The following is a 17,105-nucleotide window of genomic DNA, read 5'->3' on the forward strand; positions in this document are numbered from 1 at the left end:
TCAGAATAAAGCCCTGTTTCAGGTGCCCTTTCTTGCATCTGGTCATAGACTAAAATAATCAGAAATTCCCGAAAGAAACCTCACTTTACCAATCCACTTTAAAACGAGTCAATGATCCAACAAATCAATCAAGCAGCTGCATAGCATTTGGTTGTTGTGATAGGTACAACTTCGTAGTATAATGAAACTATTAATCCTCTGACCATTAAAGCCACTAAAAGATAGATTAATTAAAGAAGTGCTCCAAATATGTTTTGTGGAGATCTAACTGCTCTGATTCAAAAGCAATAAGAAGATCTTTGGCAATGGAGAATAAACACAATTCATTAAAACCATACTTTTAATTAATAACACTTAAAGCACTTTGACTACTTGGTAAAGTAATTTGCGATACACATCAACCAAATCCAAAGCTTCAACCGTAGAAAAATCAAATAGAAATGACATCCGACATTTATTTTTAAATAATAATAATGTATTTTAAGCTGCTGTTGCCGACGTCACAGGTAGAGTATATTTGAGCTCCTGTTGCCAACGCCACATATCTATATTTGAAAAGCTATTTTTAACATTGGATAACAATGTAATACTTTGAGAAGTCCTTCTGAAATTTCATAATAGCAACTTTTAGTATTTATGATTTAGAGGTCAGATATATTCATAAGGAGAATTATATATATTATTAAATTTTAATTTAATTTCCAAAGCTTCAGCTGAAATGGATATAAAATGACATCTGAAGTAATAAAAAGTTGAGCTTCCAGAAATGCCCAGAAAATAAGAAGCTTATATTTTCGGAAGCACACTAAAGATGGAAAGCACACTATGGAAAGCTGTCATAAAGCTCCATAATCTATCATTTCTTCCCCTTTCACCTTTCAGTGCGTAGGAATTGCATAATGGAAAAGCTCGCGAAGGAATATCAGCTACTAGGTATGCACAATGCATTAAGGGTATAAAGGAATTCAACAACTTAAAAGTTTTGTTGTTTTAAAGAAAACTAAAAGTTTTTTTGTAGAAAATAAAGATTACATCTTTATTGAAGTTGCTTTTTCCGATGCCTTAGATATCGTTATGTTTTCAAGTATATCAAAAATTATTAACATTATTAATATTTTGAGATGATTGCGCAATTCAATATCACGACTTATGATTATTCATTTAATTTTTTTTGCTTTAATTTTAATAAAATTTAATACTAAGTGAATCTTTGATATATAAAACTTAAAATTTAAATAAATTAAAAATTAAAAATTATTTCCTTTTATTATTTTCTGAATACGAGTGTGAGATGGGTTTATTGAAATCCACAAAATTCAACCTTTTATTTTTTTAATACCTAAAATATGTTTAATTTTGACAAATTTTTTAGTATTTTGTATTTCAACAGCAACAAGGAAACTAGTTATGAAGAATCTAACCGAAGTTTTCTAACGTGGTTCAGATTACGCATATGACTCTAAATGTCAATTCGAAGATTCATAATTGCATATATAAATTATAATAGATAATCAAAGAAGACAATTTGAATCACAAAGAAAGTTATAAAAATGTTCCATTTATATGAAAATTATGATGAAGTGGAGTAGAATATAAGAAACCGATTGATGTAATATAAATAAAGATAACGAACTTTAGATTTATTTAAGCTATATTGCATTTTATTAATTTTCAACAAAAAACATTTAAGTAGTTATTCACCAAATGGGACACATAATAAGTTTACTAAAACGAATTCTTTATGAAATTTTTTTTCGCTAGGTCAAAGAGAAAATATTCTTTGTTGAATGGATTAGTATGGATTAGATTTTTTTCACTTATTTGATTTTTCAATTGAAATAATCAAATTAAATGAGCATATAAAAGATGGATCTTTCTCCAGAAATGGAAATGATAATTTATTAATCTCCAAAATCGTTTGAAAACTAAACTAAGAAATAGGTAATAAAGATACTTGAAAATAAAAGGTTTTATTTATTAAAAGCCGTATTTATTTTTAACTTTTAATCTCATCAAAATTTTGCGTTATAGGATTTTATTAGTGAAAATATCAATCCTTAAAATGCTATCAAATCTCATTAGCTTTCATTCTCTAAGAGAAAAAGACAATCGTATCGCCAATTTTTGAATTAATTTAAATATAATTATTCCCCTTTTCTTTCTATTAATTATTATATTATTTCTTTCTATTTCTATTATTCTAAAAATGATTACTATATTTAAATTTTATTTATTTCGTTATTAGATTACCTCATTAAATTTATATCTATACTATTTAATGAATGAAGCTTAACTTTAGTTCTGCTATTTCTGAGCTTTTTTATGTTTATAAAATTTATTGCCTTGAGTATTTGAAAAAGAGTCCATTTTATGAAGAATTATAAATGTGCCGGAAACGCAAAATTAAGGTAATATTAATCATTCATATCATGAAATTCTGTTGAAAATATTGAAACTTAATATGAATTAGCATTACTTTTTGTCTCATAAACCTTTCTTTCCCTTCTTGTTTTTCTTTATGTTTTAGTAACACAAGGACATTTTTTGAATAATTTCTGGCTCATTATTGTTGACACATGAATTAATTAAAATACCTACGAATTTTATCATCGATTTGAAATTCCAAATTTTCTTTTAAAATTATGTTATTATTTAAACTTCTCATTCTGAAGAAGAAATATATAAATATATATTGTTAATCAGCTCTATGTACATTAACAATACATATTTGAATTCATATAAGTATTTATCTAACGTTTCTTCCATATTTTAGGGTTTTTTAGTACATTTAGGAGCTTTCGCAACTTCTTAGATCTGAGAAATTTTGATCTTTCTTCTAAAATTGTCCTTTTTTTCGTTACCTATTTCATCTAATTTTATGGTTCTTATCAAATGCATGCCAAAATAACATGCTCCATGTTCATTAAAAATTTTTCCATTAATCGGATTCCTTTCCATATAAATATTTTGATAATCTCTATATACGTTGCATTTTTTTACAGTATTTCATTGGATGAATTGTGTCATACTCTTTAAAATAAAAGGCTTAGAATTACTATTACGATTGCTAAGAAATTTTTGAATGAAATTAAGAATTTCGGAACAACATATCTTATTTTAAAATCAAGCGATGTTTCATAAAAGTAACTCATTTTTTTTATCTATTTAAATTAGAAGAATTGTACCTGGAAGTAGTTTTAAGGCATAAGATTAATAAATACTCTTTAATTTATATGGTGAACATACCAATATTTTCCGGAAGAACATTTTACAATTTTTTTTTAAATCATGAATTGTTATTACCAACTTTTAAGGTATATTATGGAAAGAAAAATTATGCCGTAACTCTAATTACTAATTTTGCATGCTGAAAAAGAGTTACAAACTATGAAATTTTTATCCAGGATTTAGAAGTAACTGAAATAAGTTATCGCAGAACGCAAACAAAAAAAATCTTACACCCAGTTTTAGATATTTTATTAATTTCTTTTTATAATTTAATGCTATGCATTTGAACACTCACTATTTCTGAAAGCAATGTTGAGTTTAGAAATAACTCAATTTTATTCAGTTCTTCGGATCAATTTAATTTTCCTGAGAGGGTTAAAAGCTGGAATCTTTCGTGGGTTTTCATCTATTATTTTACAGTGAAAGCAGCAAGCCTAAAGGGTAAAATGTTTCTCTGTTAGCGAAAAGAGATTACAGGTTTTGCATGCGACTTTCAATTTATCGTTTCACCTCGTCGGATGATCGATCTTCTATTAAGCTTCCCCTACAAGGCTTCTTAAAATCAAAGTCAGAATCAAAGCTTTCCCTTTCACTCAAGGTCTACCCTTTTCTTCTTTTTTATTTCACGAAAGAAATTATTCAGAGATAAGTAGACTACATAATGTAATAAATGAAATCATTAACAACAAACAAATAAATTAACATTAAATAAATAAATGAAATGAACACACTTCCATTTTTTTATTAAGGTGCTGATATCATTTCTTAATGTAAGAGTTTTATATGTGGTAATTGATAATTACCATTTTTAGATTCTTTCAAAAATGGTAATTGTCATGTTCGTTCTGGATAAATTTTGGTATATATTATGAATTATATATATATGGAATATGGTATATATTATGAAAACCAAATTCCCTTTCCTACTTACTCAAGACAAGGGTCATTGGAAACGGACTGATTATTTAGATGCTGAATCTAGTCGAATTCTACTTTGAAACGGAAAAAATACAATATCGATTTCATTTATATGAGCTGTTGAATTTAAACTCCGTAATAGGTCTCTAAGTTTGCACCTGGATACGTAATAAGATAATGGTGGGAAGGGGAAGAAAGAAACTCGAACACCAGTTTTTCATATTCAGTTATTAAAAAAAGCATGAAATGAGTAGTCATGTTATCTTTTCCCCTGGAACAACGAATTCAGGTACAAAATTAGTTTTGAAGATTGAATGTTCAAGAATTATTTTTTTCAAAGCTTACTCACCTGTTTTCAAGGATTATTAAATTTGACACCAAATTTCATTGAAAAAAGAAGGAACAAATGTTTGTGATTTTTAAAGAAAACCTTTTTTCCTGAATTATTTTAGAAGGGTACAAAAATTTGTGCAGCATTTTTTAAAATAAAACTTTTTTACACAATTATCTAAAGTTTTCTTACCTACAGTTTCCATGCTACCTTTTGGAAGAGACCTTTGTCCTAAAAGCAATTAAAAAAAGCTTTAATATTGCAAATAAAAGCATGGGCAAAAAAGATGGCATTTAAAAAAGAATATACTTCTATGAATTCAAAAATATTAAAAATGATAGCATGCAAATAAGATGAAAAATAGGATTTTACTAAACTTTGTGGGTACTATACTAGAAAAATGCTTAAAAATAATATAAAAAATGGGCGATTACAGAATGAGCATTCATTCTTTCAGCATTTACTGAGGAAATTGTGCGAAGCAATTTCACTAAAACTATGTTATTCTTTCTAAGATACGTTATCCTTAAATAATTCTCAACATTGGTCTAAAGAAGAAGCTTGCAAGAGATATTAAATTTCTTCTGATGCTTACTTCTAAATCTTATTCCTTGAATCAAGAAAATATTATTTAATCATTACATTTTAATAGGCAGCATTGATACTTTCTAGAATTTTCTACTTCTTTTCTTTTATAATCAATGATATAAATTTATGGCTACGTGCCGCTTATCAGTTGCTCTGCTCGATTTATACAATCAGGCTTTTCACTCCAATACAAGTGTTTTCCTTTCGATTTTCAGGCAGTTCAGCAATATGGTGCATTTTATGTATAGTTTCAGGGTAAAATAAAAAGAATCAAATATGCATTTTGGAATAGTGCCACTTCGCATTCAGCTATATGTGATGAAATTTGACACTGATTTCTAATTTTGGTACAAAAATCGCATATTAAATATAATCACTCTTGTTGCGACCATACCGGCATATAATCAACTCAATGATAGATTTGATGCAAAATTTGATGCTACACTTTTGGTATTAGAAATATATGTCATATTTCATTTGTCTGAGTCTTTGCGTTTTTGAAAGCTCCTGTAAACATAAGCTTGGATGGGCGGAAAAACTGACAGACTTTGTTTAGATAATTTTTTTCAGAGACATGATTTCCTTACATAAAGTCCAACTATCAAATTTCCATAATTTCTCATGCAGGGTTTTCGAGTCATTGTTTTCACAGATAGAGCATCCTTTCAGAATTAATTCCTTTTTTCGGACTCGGAAAGGTTTAACGATACTACAAAATAATATATATATATATATATATATATATATATATATATATATATATATATATATATATATATATATATATATATATATATATATATATATATATATTGTAGTTACATCATAAAGCAACATGTGTAATATTTTATATGGTATTATTATGCGATTGCGATGTCGCTTCAAATGACTCCATTTTGAAATCTATATTAATTTTTAACACTTTCATTGGACGTATAAAATGATACTCAAAATATAGTTTTTGTTAGATTACGTTGAGTATACAAATTAGTAAAAATCGATATTTACGAAGTTTAGTTTCAAAAATTATGCTCTATAGATTATTCTTCATAATAAGGGTTTTTAATTCCTTTGAACGTTAATGTATATTTAAAGATATATTTTTTGTTTAATTAATAGTTCGCGAAATTACCTCTGAATTTAATCATGATATAGCGCTTACATACACTTTTTTATCAATGTTTATCATCATTGTCTTCCCGTAAGCTTTTATAAGGTTATTTTTTTTAATGGTTAAAAATTAATGATCATAAAAAATGGTAATTACGTAGAGATTTAAAATATGTTTAAAAGCACTTACTTCCCCGAAAGGTAATTCATCACTTCTCTTTTTTAATTCAATACAGTTCTTACAAAATTTCATGGCAATTTTTAGTGCATAAACCAGACTAAAAGAAATTTAATATTCTCTTGCAGAAAGCAGATAATGAATTTCATGTCAAATCTAAAGAAAGTAGCAAGAATTTAGCAGAAAATGTTTTATTGATTGCTGCAAATGATTAAGATTAAAATCAAAAGTGACTAAAACAGAGCAAAAATGTAAGAAAACAGTAAAAATTTATTTTGATTTTTTTCTCTACTTGGCACAATTTCAACTGAAAAAAGACGATGTGTTTTTAATTTTTCTCCTTAATGTGAGAAGTTGCGGAACTGGAGATTGATAGATTAATTTATCTCCCCGAAGAGATAATGCGAGTTTATATTTGCGATGCTTGAATATACATGATCACACGGTTTTGAGACAAAGGCTAAATTTTTACTCATTAAGTTTGTAAGCGGACAATTCTGGGTAGCCGCGAATAAATTTTTGTTTTTTACTCCACATGAAAGGTGAATGCCCTAATACAACCGATGTTCCACCTTGCTTCTGTTACGATTAAATTAATTACTATTTTATTATTCATATTGTGCTTTTCTGAAGTGCAATAATTTATATTTTTCGATAATTTATTCTAAATGTAGAATATGAAAACTTTGACTTGAATGAAATTCGCCTCATTAAGGAAGAATAGATGTATGTGAGGAGGAGAATGAAAACAGAAGAATGACGCATAAGTAAATGAGTAAATACATTCACAAGGAAATACATTTACAACAACTTACATTTTCACAGAGTTAAAGCATATATTCTATGTCACTACCCATTTTTTACTTTCTTGTTTACGAAATATACAGAGAATATAGAGATTATTGTAATTATCAAAAAAATTCGAATTCGAGAGTTTGACGACCCTCCATATTTCAGACCTCACTGAGTCTGAAAAATACAATTTTATAACTATCTCTAACTGTTTGTGAACACAATATGTCTGTCTGTGAACTCAAAAAAGCTTTGAGCAAAATGGATGAAATTTGGTAAATGGGCTTAACACTAAATCTGTAGATTTCTAACAAATTTTCAATAGAATCTGTTCACAAGAAATGATCTGTCTTGCAGTCTACATGCAAGTGAACACGATAAATATAAAATGTCAAGAGCTAGTGCACAGAACTAACATCTAAAATATATATTGATATTAAATTTTGAACAAAATCTGTCTGTTGACTGTCTGTCAGTCTGCACTTTCGCATGCAAGTAAACACAATAACTCATAAACACAGAAACTTGAATAAATGAAAGTTATGTGACTACAACTGTAAATTTATATCAAATTTTGGTTTCAATCGGTAGAAGAAAAGGGTACTTTGAATTGTTTAATGTCATAAAGAAAAACCTTTTTTTTTACTCTAAGAAAGTATTGAAACGAGGAAATTCTGCTTTTCAAGTATAAGATAACATGTTATATTTCGTTCAAATTGAAAATTATATTTTTATTTAGAGATTTTTCATATAAATATGCACGTGTAAAAACTATAATTTTCAGCTTGAGTTCACTTTCATTTTTAATAAATAATATATCGATATAAATTTCAATGGAATTTTGAGATAATCAGACTTATGTAAACTGGGCACATATTTATTTAATTTAGAGAATAAATAAATTGTACTTTAACTTTATTTGTCTTTTCTTGTTTATAATAGGACGAGTATTCATTTATTTTTCATCAAGCATTAGAACAGAAAAATTGTATTTTAATTCATTTATAAAATTACTGAATTGAAAATCAAGAACTAATGAATGCACATTTATAAATTCTTTCTATTTAATTTTTGTGTTCTTCGACTTTATTTTTTACATTAAATAAATGCCTTAAAATTATGATGCAATATTTCATTACTTATTTAAATAATATTTTGTGTTATTTAGAATAAACCGTTTAAATGAACAATAATATCTTTATTCTTTTTGATTTCTATTAAAGGTTTTCAAAAAGTCAGCATGCAGATTTAGATGAAAATTGTAGTATTGGTTTCAAACATGATTTCATTTTATTTCTTAACGAATTATTAGCACCAATATTTCGAGTTTTAATTATTAAGATGAAACCATGCTACTTATTTTCTAGAGACATCTAGAATTTAAGGAAACTACAGAAAAAAAAATGTTTAAATTCCAGATAAATTATTGTTTTAAGCTTTAACCATTTGGGCAAGTTCCTTACCTCTATCAATATCTAAATCAGTATTTATTTATTAAATTATTATTTTCTTGCCATAATTATTTCGGATTTTTAAAATTTAAAAGTGAAACTTCTACAATTGTCTAAAAATTATGGGAAACATTGGGAAGAAAAAACGATTAACTGCTAAATGAAACAATGTGAAAGCGAGCACTTGAAATTCTTGACATATTTCCAGGATCAAGTGTTAAATATTATTCTCACTGCAGTATTTTATCTTTTCATTAGCAGCTGTTTTTGCGATTTTTTGATGAAAGGAAGAACACATAGAATTTTCCACAAATTATAGATATAAAACGAGCCCTCGTGTAAACGCGCACGTGAAATACTTGACAAGTTTTAAGTTTAAAAACTAATTAGTCACTATAACTGAATTTGAAGTACAGATATCATCCATATTTTTTCTTTTTAATAAATCAATGATTTGAAATATTCGATTTAATGATGAAACTTCTAGAAATATATGGAAATAACAACTGAAAGAAAATACGAGTTGTTGTTGGATAAATTAAGCTTTAAGAGCATACTTTAATTTCTCGACACAGTTCTACCTTCAAACGTGAATGATAACCCTTATTAAAACAAATTACCTCCAGACAAAAGAGTTGATTTCATTCCCTAGATGAAATCAGCTCTATCTCTAGCATCAGTGGCGTTGCAAATTGTGTTATTAATTTCTTTCATTTTGTGTCGATGAGATTTAATGCCGTCAGGTAATTTGCTTCTTGTTGCACAAGAAGCTTAATTCTTTCTGATCGATGAACAGGAGAGAATTTTTCTGTGGAAGTATGTGGAAAAAATCTTTCGACGCATAGGAAATTAACAGTTTTGTTATTTCAAAGCTTTAGTGCTGAAACGATTTGGGGGGATATCATTTAATTTTACACTTCAGGAGTTTGTTGGAAACTTGCCGTCATGCTGGGTTATCTGTTTGAAAAATGAAACATGTCTTGTTAAAAATTAGTGCTGTATTTAAAATGTCTTATGAAGGGCCAGAAATTGACTACTTTGACACTTAGAGGGCACAGTGCTAGTGTAATTCGGGGAAAAGTACTTAAGTACTTAATGTTTTATATTTCAACGGTTTATCAAAACTCATTGTCATATTATTTATTTTTTTTGAGAATTAAATATATCAAGTGTAATATTATTAATGTTATATACATATTTTTCACTCTTGAAGCTCTTAAGGAAATTTAAGATACCTAATTTTGATTGCCAATAACAAATCTTAAAAGTGTCTCAAAAGCATCGCTTAAAAAGAAAAGAATGTTAGCAGTTCAATTTATGCTTTACTTTCAACTACAATGAAAGAAATATAAAAGTTTTCGAGAGAAACAGAATGAAAACTTGCATTGTTAGTAGGGATTGCAATACCGGTATACCGGGATACCGAATACCGGTATTTTGAGCCATTTGTACAATTTTGTAATACCGGTATTCACAAGTTTAAATACCGGTTTTTCGGTATTTACTAGAAATATTTTAAATTGTCTCCACTATATGTTCAGGGATAGCCAACATAGCAAAAAAGTATACGTTTTTGTTTTTATGTCTTCCTAACGGGCGAAATTAATTAGCTAATTAATGGCTTAATTAATTGCTTAAATCTAAATTAGCGAAACATGGATTATCCCTGAAAGAAGATATTGTATCTATAACGACTGATGGAGCAACAGTTATGAAAAAAGTTGGAAAGTATATTGGTGCAAATCAGCAATTGTGCTATGCTCATGGAATTCAATTAGGAGTATTAGATATATTATACCAAAAAAATAAACAACAGAAGAATCCAAATACTGTAGATATAGAAACTTTGAAATCCAACTTTGAAGAGAGTAAGAGTGAGAGTGATATTGACAATGAAGATAATGACGATGTAATTGTTGAAGAAGATATTGCTAATGAGGATGAAATATTAACCCATCAAGAATGGCTTCCTATAATGTATAAAGTTCGAAAAATTGTTAAGACATTTAAACGCTTCCCTATAAAAAATGACATATTACTAAAATATATACTAACTGAAAATAAAACAGAATATATGTTAATATTAGATTCTAAAACACACTGGAACAGTTTACTCCTAATAATGGAACTATTTTTGAAACTGAGAAATCCAATCCAAAAAACAATAATCGACTTAAACCTGTAAATTAATTTTTCAGATAGTGAATTCGACTAGAATATCCAGAACTGTATCAGCTCTACTTCCAATAAAACTGGTTAGTGAGGCATTATGTCGGAGAGATTCTAATTTATTAACAGCTAATGCAACAATAAATTTCATGTTGCAGTCACTGAAAGAACAGCACACATCACTATCTGAAGAATTAATTATATATTACATTGAAAAATTGCATGCCGAAATAGAAAATGTCTTATGGTATTTACATAATTATAAAGATTTTAAAAATGAAAATGAAAAAGTAGAAAAGAAAATTACCAATTCAAATCTGATTAAATTTATAGTAAATTTTCTTTTAAATTTTTTACCTTCAAACATATCCACATTCAGAAGAATTCGGTTCAGTTAACGAAGATTATGATGACACTAATGTCGATAGTGAAAAGGAATTGTCTCTTGAACAAAAATTAGAATTAGCGATAAATAAGAAAATTTCAACGAACCAAAATACAATACAGAAATCAGCTATATCCAAAACTATCCGACGAGAAATCGATTTATTTGAAGATGAGGGATTTAGATGTAAATACTTGGAAAAAGTATATCGCGCATTGCTAACAGTACCACCAACTAGCGTAGATGCCGAAAGAGCGTTTTCGACAAATGCTAATTTTTGCACAAAATTACTTTTCAGGCATAATAAGAGTACAATTGATGCATTATGTTTTTTAAGATCACATTTCAAAAATTTGTAATAGTGAAATTCACACTTTTTTGTGATTTAAATAAATAAGATGTTCCTTTACTTTTTTGTGATTCTTTATATACTGTTATAATTTATAAATTCCAAATTATTTTTCATGATATTTACACTCTCTAATAAAACTTACAAATAAAACAAAGAAACAGCTATGTTTTTTCTTTTTATCTAATATTTCTAATACCGGTATTAAGATCTAAAAAATACCGAATATCGGTATTGAAATTTTGGTCCGAATATTGCAATCCCTAATTGTTAGCATTTGCTTGAACCTCTAAAAGTAATGATTTGATGATGCAGTGATTAGATGCAATTACTGCTTTCGAATGACATAATTTTTTTGGCCATCATCAAAATAATAAATTTTCATAATGCTCGATTTTCAGATTCATAAATCATAATGCTCGATCATATATTTTTTCATTACTATTAGTTAACCTAGTTTTAAGCAGTTCTTTAGCTAATTAATGTTTATATTTGTATATGTATTCTTTTTTATCTGCCCTATTAGTTTAACTTATAAAAATCTTTCATCTCTATGTCAACGAAATAACAAAAAATTCCAAATACAAGTTTTCAGAATTCTTGCAGTTCAAATGATTACTCAAAATGTATTTTTAATATGTGAATTAAATTCTGCGTTGCAAAAAAGTCAACGTATTGGTGAAAATTTAGTATTTGAAGAAATATGAGATGGCACGAAATATTTTCTCAAAAACAGAATCCAAGAGATTCATTTCGAATTGTTTATATTCTTGATTAAATAATTTTTCATGATATATTTCAGAGATATTTTTTTAAATACATAATAATAGGTGTTCAAAGATAACATTGTTTTTGTAGCAATTTGCAGTTTTATTTTTTAGATTTTCAGCAAAAGCGTTTAACATGGGTATAAAAATACTTTGCACAAAATTCTATGTTTTTTGCTTCGATAAAAATCTCTTTAATGCTCAGGAGATGAAAATAAAAGCTTTGTTATGCAACTGGTACTTTTTATCGCTTTATCATATTTTCTTGTTTCGTATTTTTTATTACAAAAATGAAAAGAATAATCGAAATAATGGTAGAAGAAAAATGAGATTCCCCAAAACACTTAAATTATTTCAATTATGTGAGTTAAATTTTGCTTATGCAATTTAATTTCTGGAAATAAGGCGAGCTTTCGGTCTTTTGCAGTCGTTCCCTCTCTAATTTAATGTCTTACTCTCTATCTCTGATATTAGGTAACAAAGAAATAAAACCTTCATTATTGCGCAACTATTTTTCTACATTTCAACGAGGTTTTTAAACTTATCTCATAGAACTAGAAGTTGGATTTATGATATACTTTTTACTACACTCGATTTTTTTCAGATTTATAATGATGGAATTTTGTAATTGGATTTCATAGTTTTCCTGGAGTTCTATTTTATGTAATCCTTATAATAATACAATATTTTAATTTTTTAAAATATCAAATTTTAATTAAAACATTTTAATATTTAATTTCTAATTTAATGAACATTAGTTTTACGAAACTAGTTTTAATTAAGATTTGATTTAATATGTGAGACTTCACCTAGCAGTTAATTTTAGAAAAAATTAGTTATAAGATTCCAAAATGTTTCTAATAATGAATTATGAAATATATTGAAGACTAAAAAGTCGAAAATAATAACACTAATTCTTAAAGCACGCTCTTTATTAGTGTATTAAAATGCAGAAAATAATCTTTATATCGAAAATATTGTAGTCAATACAAAATCATAAAGGCGCTAGATTAGAAACCAGAAACAATGTCATAAAGAAACTAAGCCATAATTGATACCTTAAGGAAGAAGATTCCTAAAGCATTATTAAAAAAATCGAGCATCGTTTATGAATATAAAGCAGTTTCTATTAGCAGTTTCTACTAGAGAATTTCTATTAGCACCTTGCTTTTATAGACATGTTTGATCTTCAGATTTTTCATAAAAAATTATTTACTTCATTTTAGTCACTGTTGCAAATCTATGAACATTTCTTATTTCTATTATTAAATCACCGCATCTAGAAAAAATCCACTAATAAGCTTTTAGAATGAAGAATCCAAATTACCGTTTTGCTTTGATTCATAGATCAGAAATTGGTAATTTTTATAAAGTAGCTATAACTTTATTTGAGGAGCTTCAAGGAAATTTATACCAAATGCAGGTTAAATGAATCAAAATCTCGTGAATGTGAATAGTAGAAGTTCAGTTGAATACTAATTTATGTTCTTTAATCCAAGGCAATAATTGCGTTCTAATCCAATCCAATGTATTAAGATAATTTAATAATAATTTTAACGAATCCAAGTATTGGGATTGAACTGCATATTAATTCATATTTATCGTTTCCACTTTTATGGAGATATAATCACAAGATAATTCTGCAAAAAATTCGTGACTGAGAGTAAACGAGGCAAAATGATTTTTGTTTTATTTTATCTTTACTTTGATAGAGATAAGAAACGAATATATTGTAAAGCCGACTTATTGCATAAACTTACGTGTATTGTAAACTTTCGGTAAAGAAAAGAGAATTTCAATATTGTCCGAGAAAAAAAGTAAAACATCCCCAGAAATTTGCTAAATATGAAAAATTACTACAATGTCTGCTATGCAACATTTTTGCAATTTAAATTAATACCACTGAATAATAAACTAAATTATATTTATAAAAAAAAACTGATATTTTTTGGATTATATAAAAATTATCGAAATTGGTGAATGGCAGGCTTGGAAAAAAACATAAAGTCGTTTTACGGATTCAGAATATACCAACCTGATAAATGAGCCAAATAGTCGCTCAGTTTTTAATTATAAACATTAATCTAATCTGTTCTTATAATTTTCCTGCTAAGCTAGATATCATATTTAGAAGAAATAAAAAATAACTGGCTGTTACAGAATAAAAATTGTTCAGGTTTATTTTAAGGAAGATTAATTTTAATTGCATCCATGTTAAGCTAAAATTACAGATTGATAATGGCTTAGTACAGCAATATAATTGGGTAGTAGGTTTAAGTATTTTCCTTATGGCATAATTTACAGAATAAGTGATAGTAAAAGACAGGTACTACTTGTTTTGAATTTCCTCACAAAATATCTTGACATGCAAAATGGGCGTAGAATTTTGCTTTAACTATTTTTAAATTATCTCGAGCTATTCTTAGATGCTTATGACTGGATCGTTAAATTTTGTTGTTAAGCTTTTTTTTATTCTGTTTTATGTATTAATTTTGTTTATCGGCAGAAGCAAGCAAAAGAGAACTTTGCAATGTGCGAGTAGATTTTTTTTTTGATTTTATGCTTTTGCGATTAAATCAGCACGCGAAAAACACGATCAATTTTCTTTTATGAAAGTGGTTTAAAGTAGTTAATGGAAGAACTTTATTTGAACAAGTGTTCTAAATTGTCATTAATTCGTTATTTTCTTTGAATTTCTCGAATTTTGTACTTATGAAGGACTTTTAAAGACTACATAATGGTATTTTCTAAATTCGTAACACAACATACAATGTTGCTTTCTCTTATCATGACCAAATAGTTAATTTCTAAACTGCTAGAGACAGGCATATAGTTCTAAATGGAAGCATGTTTTAAATGAAATAAAAATTGCATTTTGTGCTGTTTCAATCAAAAAATGTACTATAAAAAATTAAATTTTTAGATATTCTGCTTGTCTTGTCTGTCGCATTTAGAAAAATAGTTTTGACTCACTAATATTTTAACATAAAAAAGAAACACTTTTCTGCTACTAAAATGAGGCAAGTCATGAAACTTTGAATATTATTTTAAAAGATTTTAAGTCATTTCAATGACCCCAGGCAGTATTTGCAAGAATAATCTATTAATAGACTTAAATGATGAAATCTAAAGCCTTATATATCGGTCAGTTATATTCGCAGAACAGGACACCTGATTTCGTTAAAAATTTTAGTATATCAAACATATTTTGCTGAACATGACAAGCAGGACTAGAAGACTGTTAAAAACTTGAGTATCGTAATTTGTTCAGCAGAACATTTCTTGATTGAGACAACACAAAATATGATTTGTTTATGCCTTTAAAAGTATTTTTCATTTGAGAAATTCATGTCTTTCTCTAATATTTTAGAAATTAGTGATTCACGATTAGAATGGATTCACTATATACCAGTCTTAAGATAGATAGTGAAGGTTCTCATTTTCATACATTTGCACACTTCATGTTTTCGGTTCTGTTTTTAACATAAATAAAACCGAAAACGCGAAATATATGCAAAAAAAAGAGAGCTTCTTCAGCCACGTTTTTGCGAAATTTATTATTTTCATTTTTTGCTTTGTTTTTTTATTTAAGAAAACGATAAAGACTTGGGCAGTCATACATATATGAGAACTATAAGAAGTTTCATGATCATTTCTGAGGGCGAGACACAGATTTTAAGAATTTATGTCTTGAAAATATGGAAGAAAATAAATTTATTCTTCGGTATATATTTGCAGAGTGTTGAACCTTTTACAGGATAGGGAAAAATTTTCTTATGAAAACTCTTAGTGTTAAGTAACAGGTTTCTTAACACTCTTATTTCTAAGAAACCTCAAATAAGATCATTTTATTTTTCCGATTTTCGTATCTGAATAACTGAATAAAAATGAAAAGCAACAACAACAATAACCACAGAATGGAACAAACATTACTCGAATATGGATAAAAGACATAAGAAAGGTCTCAAAGAAGTAAAACATGAGAGGAAATGGTTCAAGTAAAGAAAACTGAAATTCAGACTCAATCGATACAGATCAGCCTTACGTTCCCATAGCACATGATCTTTCTTCCGTCCGCAACTGTCGTTTTCAGACCCTCATAGAAACAGAAGAATGGAAAAGCGGTAACGTTTGGATAAGAGAAAATTGATAGCAAAAGAAATCCATCAAAAGAATGACTATAGATGATTTTTGAGTCTGCATTTTTCTGATGCATTTCAATGCAAAGAGGGAAGGAGTTTGGGTGACAGTAAACTTCTGTCTTGTCAGAGACTAAGATTTGTGAAGTTGAAAAGAAATCTTCTTCACTTCTAAACAATTTACTAGATTTGAACACAAGGTTCAGAAATTGTTTCATTTCCATAATAAATGCGATATTTTAGGAGCGATTTGATGTATAGCTTTCTTTCAAATGTTGCTTTGAGAATGCTGCTTTGTACTTTTAAGATTGTATAAATTTTTAGAAAAGAATCTTGGATTAGAAAAAGATAGATATTAAACTGGAATATTTCGGTTTCTGAAATGTGAGAGCATTATATGAAAGATATTTTAGCACAGCTACTAGTGTTTTGAATTTCCTGGGTTTGTAAACTTTTTGTCAGATTTACCCTTCCTACTCTTATGTCTTAAATAGCCATTTAGAATTCACGTTTCAAAGTAGGTCAAATATTTTTTTAATGAAATGATTTGTTTTATATATGCTATTACAGCATAATATAGTTCAATATTTGAATAGATGAGGTAAGCAAGATATCTCAGGAAAACGGCAAAATGAAAAAGAAAATAGGTTAATTTCTCACTAGGCATTTATGCTGCATTTGCAGCTAGAGTTATTAAGCT

At 27.5% G+C, this 17,105-nt stretch overlaps 1 protein-coding gene across 2 annotated transcripts in view; it reads right to left on the reverse strand.

The window, feature by feature from the left end:
- The window catches only part of LOC129960551 (uncharacterized), a 61,211-nt gene that overhangs the window by 25,810 nt on the left and 18,296 nt on the right, over positions 1-17,105 (reverse strand). The window contains exon 2 of one of the 2 annotated variants that reach the window (XM_056074038.1): positions 4,670-4,708. The exons of the other annotated variant lie outside the window; for it this stretch is intronic. Coding sequence (XP_055930013.1) covers positions 4,670-4,708 — 39 coding nt within the window. The remainder of the gene's footprint in view (positions 1-4,669; positions 4,709-17,105) is intronic. 2 annotated transcript variants of the gene reach the window in all.

The sequence above is a fragment of the Argiope bruennichi genome, chromosome X2 (genome assembly GCF_947563725.1).
Source record: "Argiope bruennichi chromosome X2, qqArgBrue1.1, whole genome shotgun sequence".
Taxonomy (NCBI): Eukaryota; Metazoa; Arthropoda; class Arachnida; order Araneae; family Araneidae; genus Argiope; species Argiope bruennichi.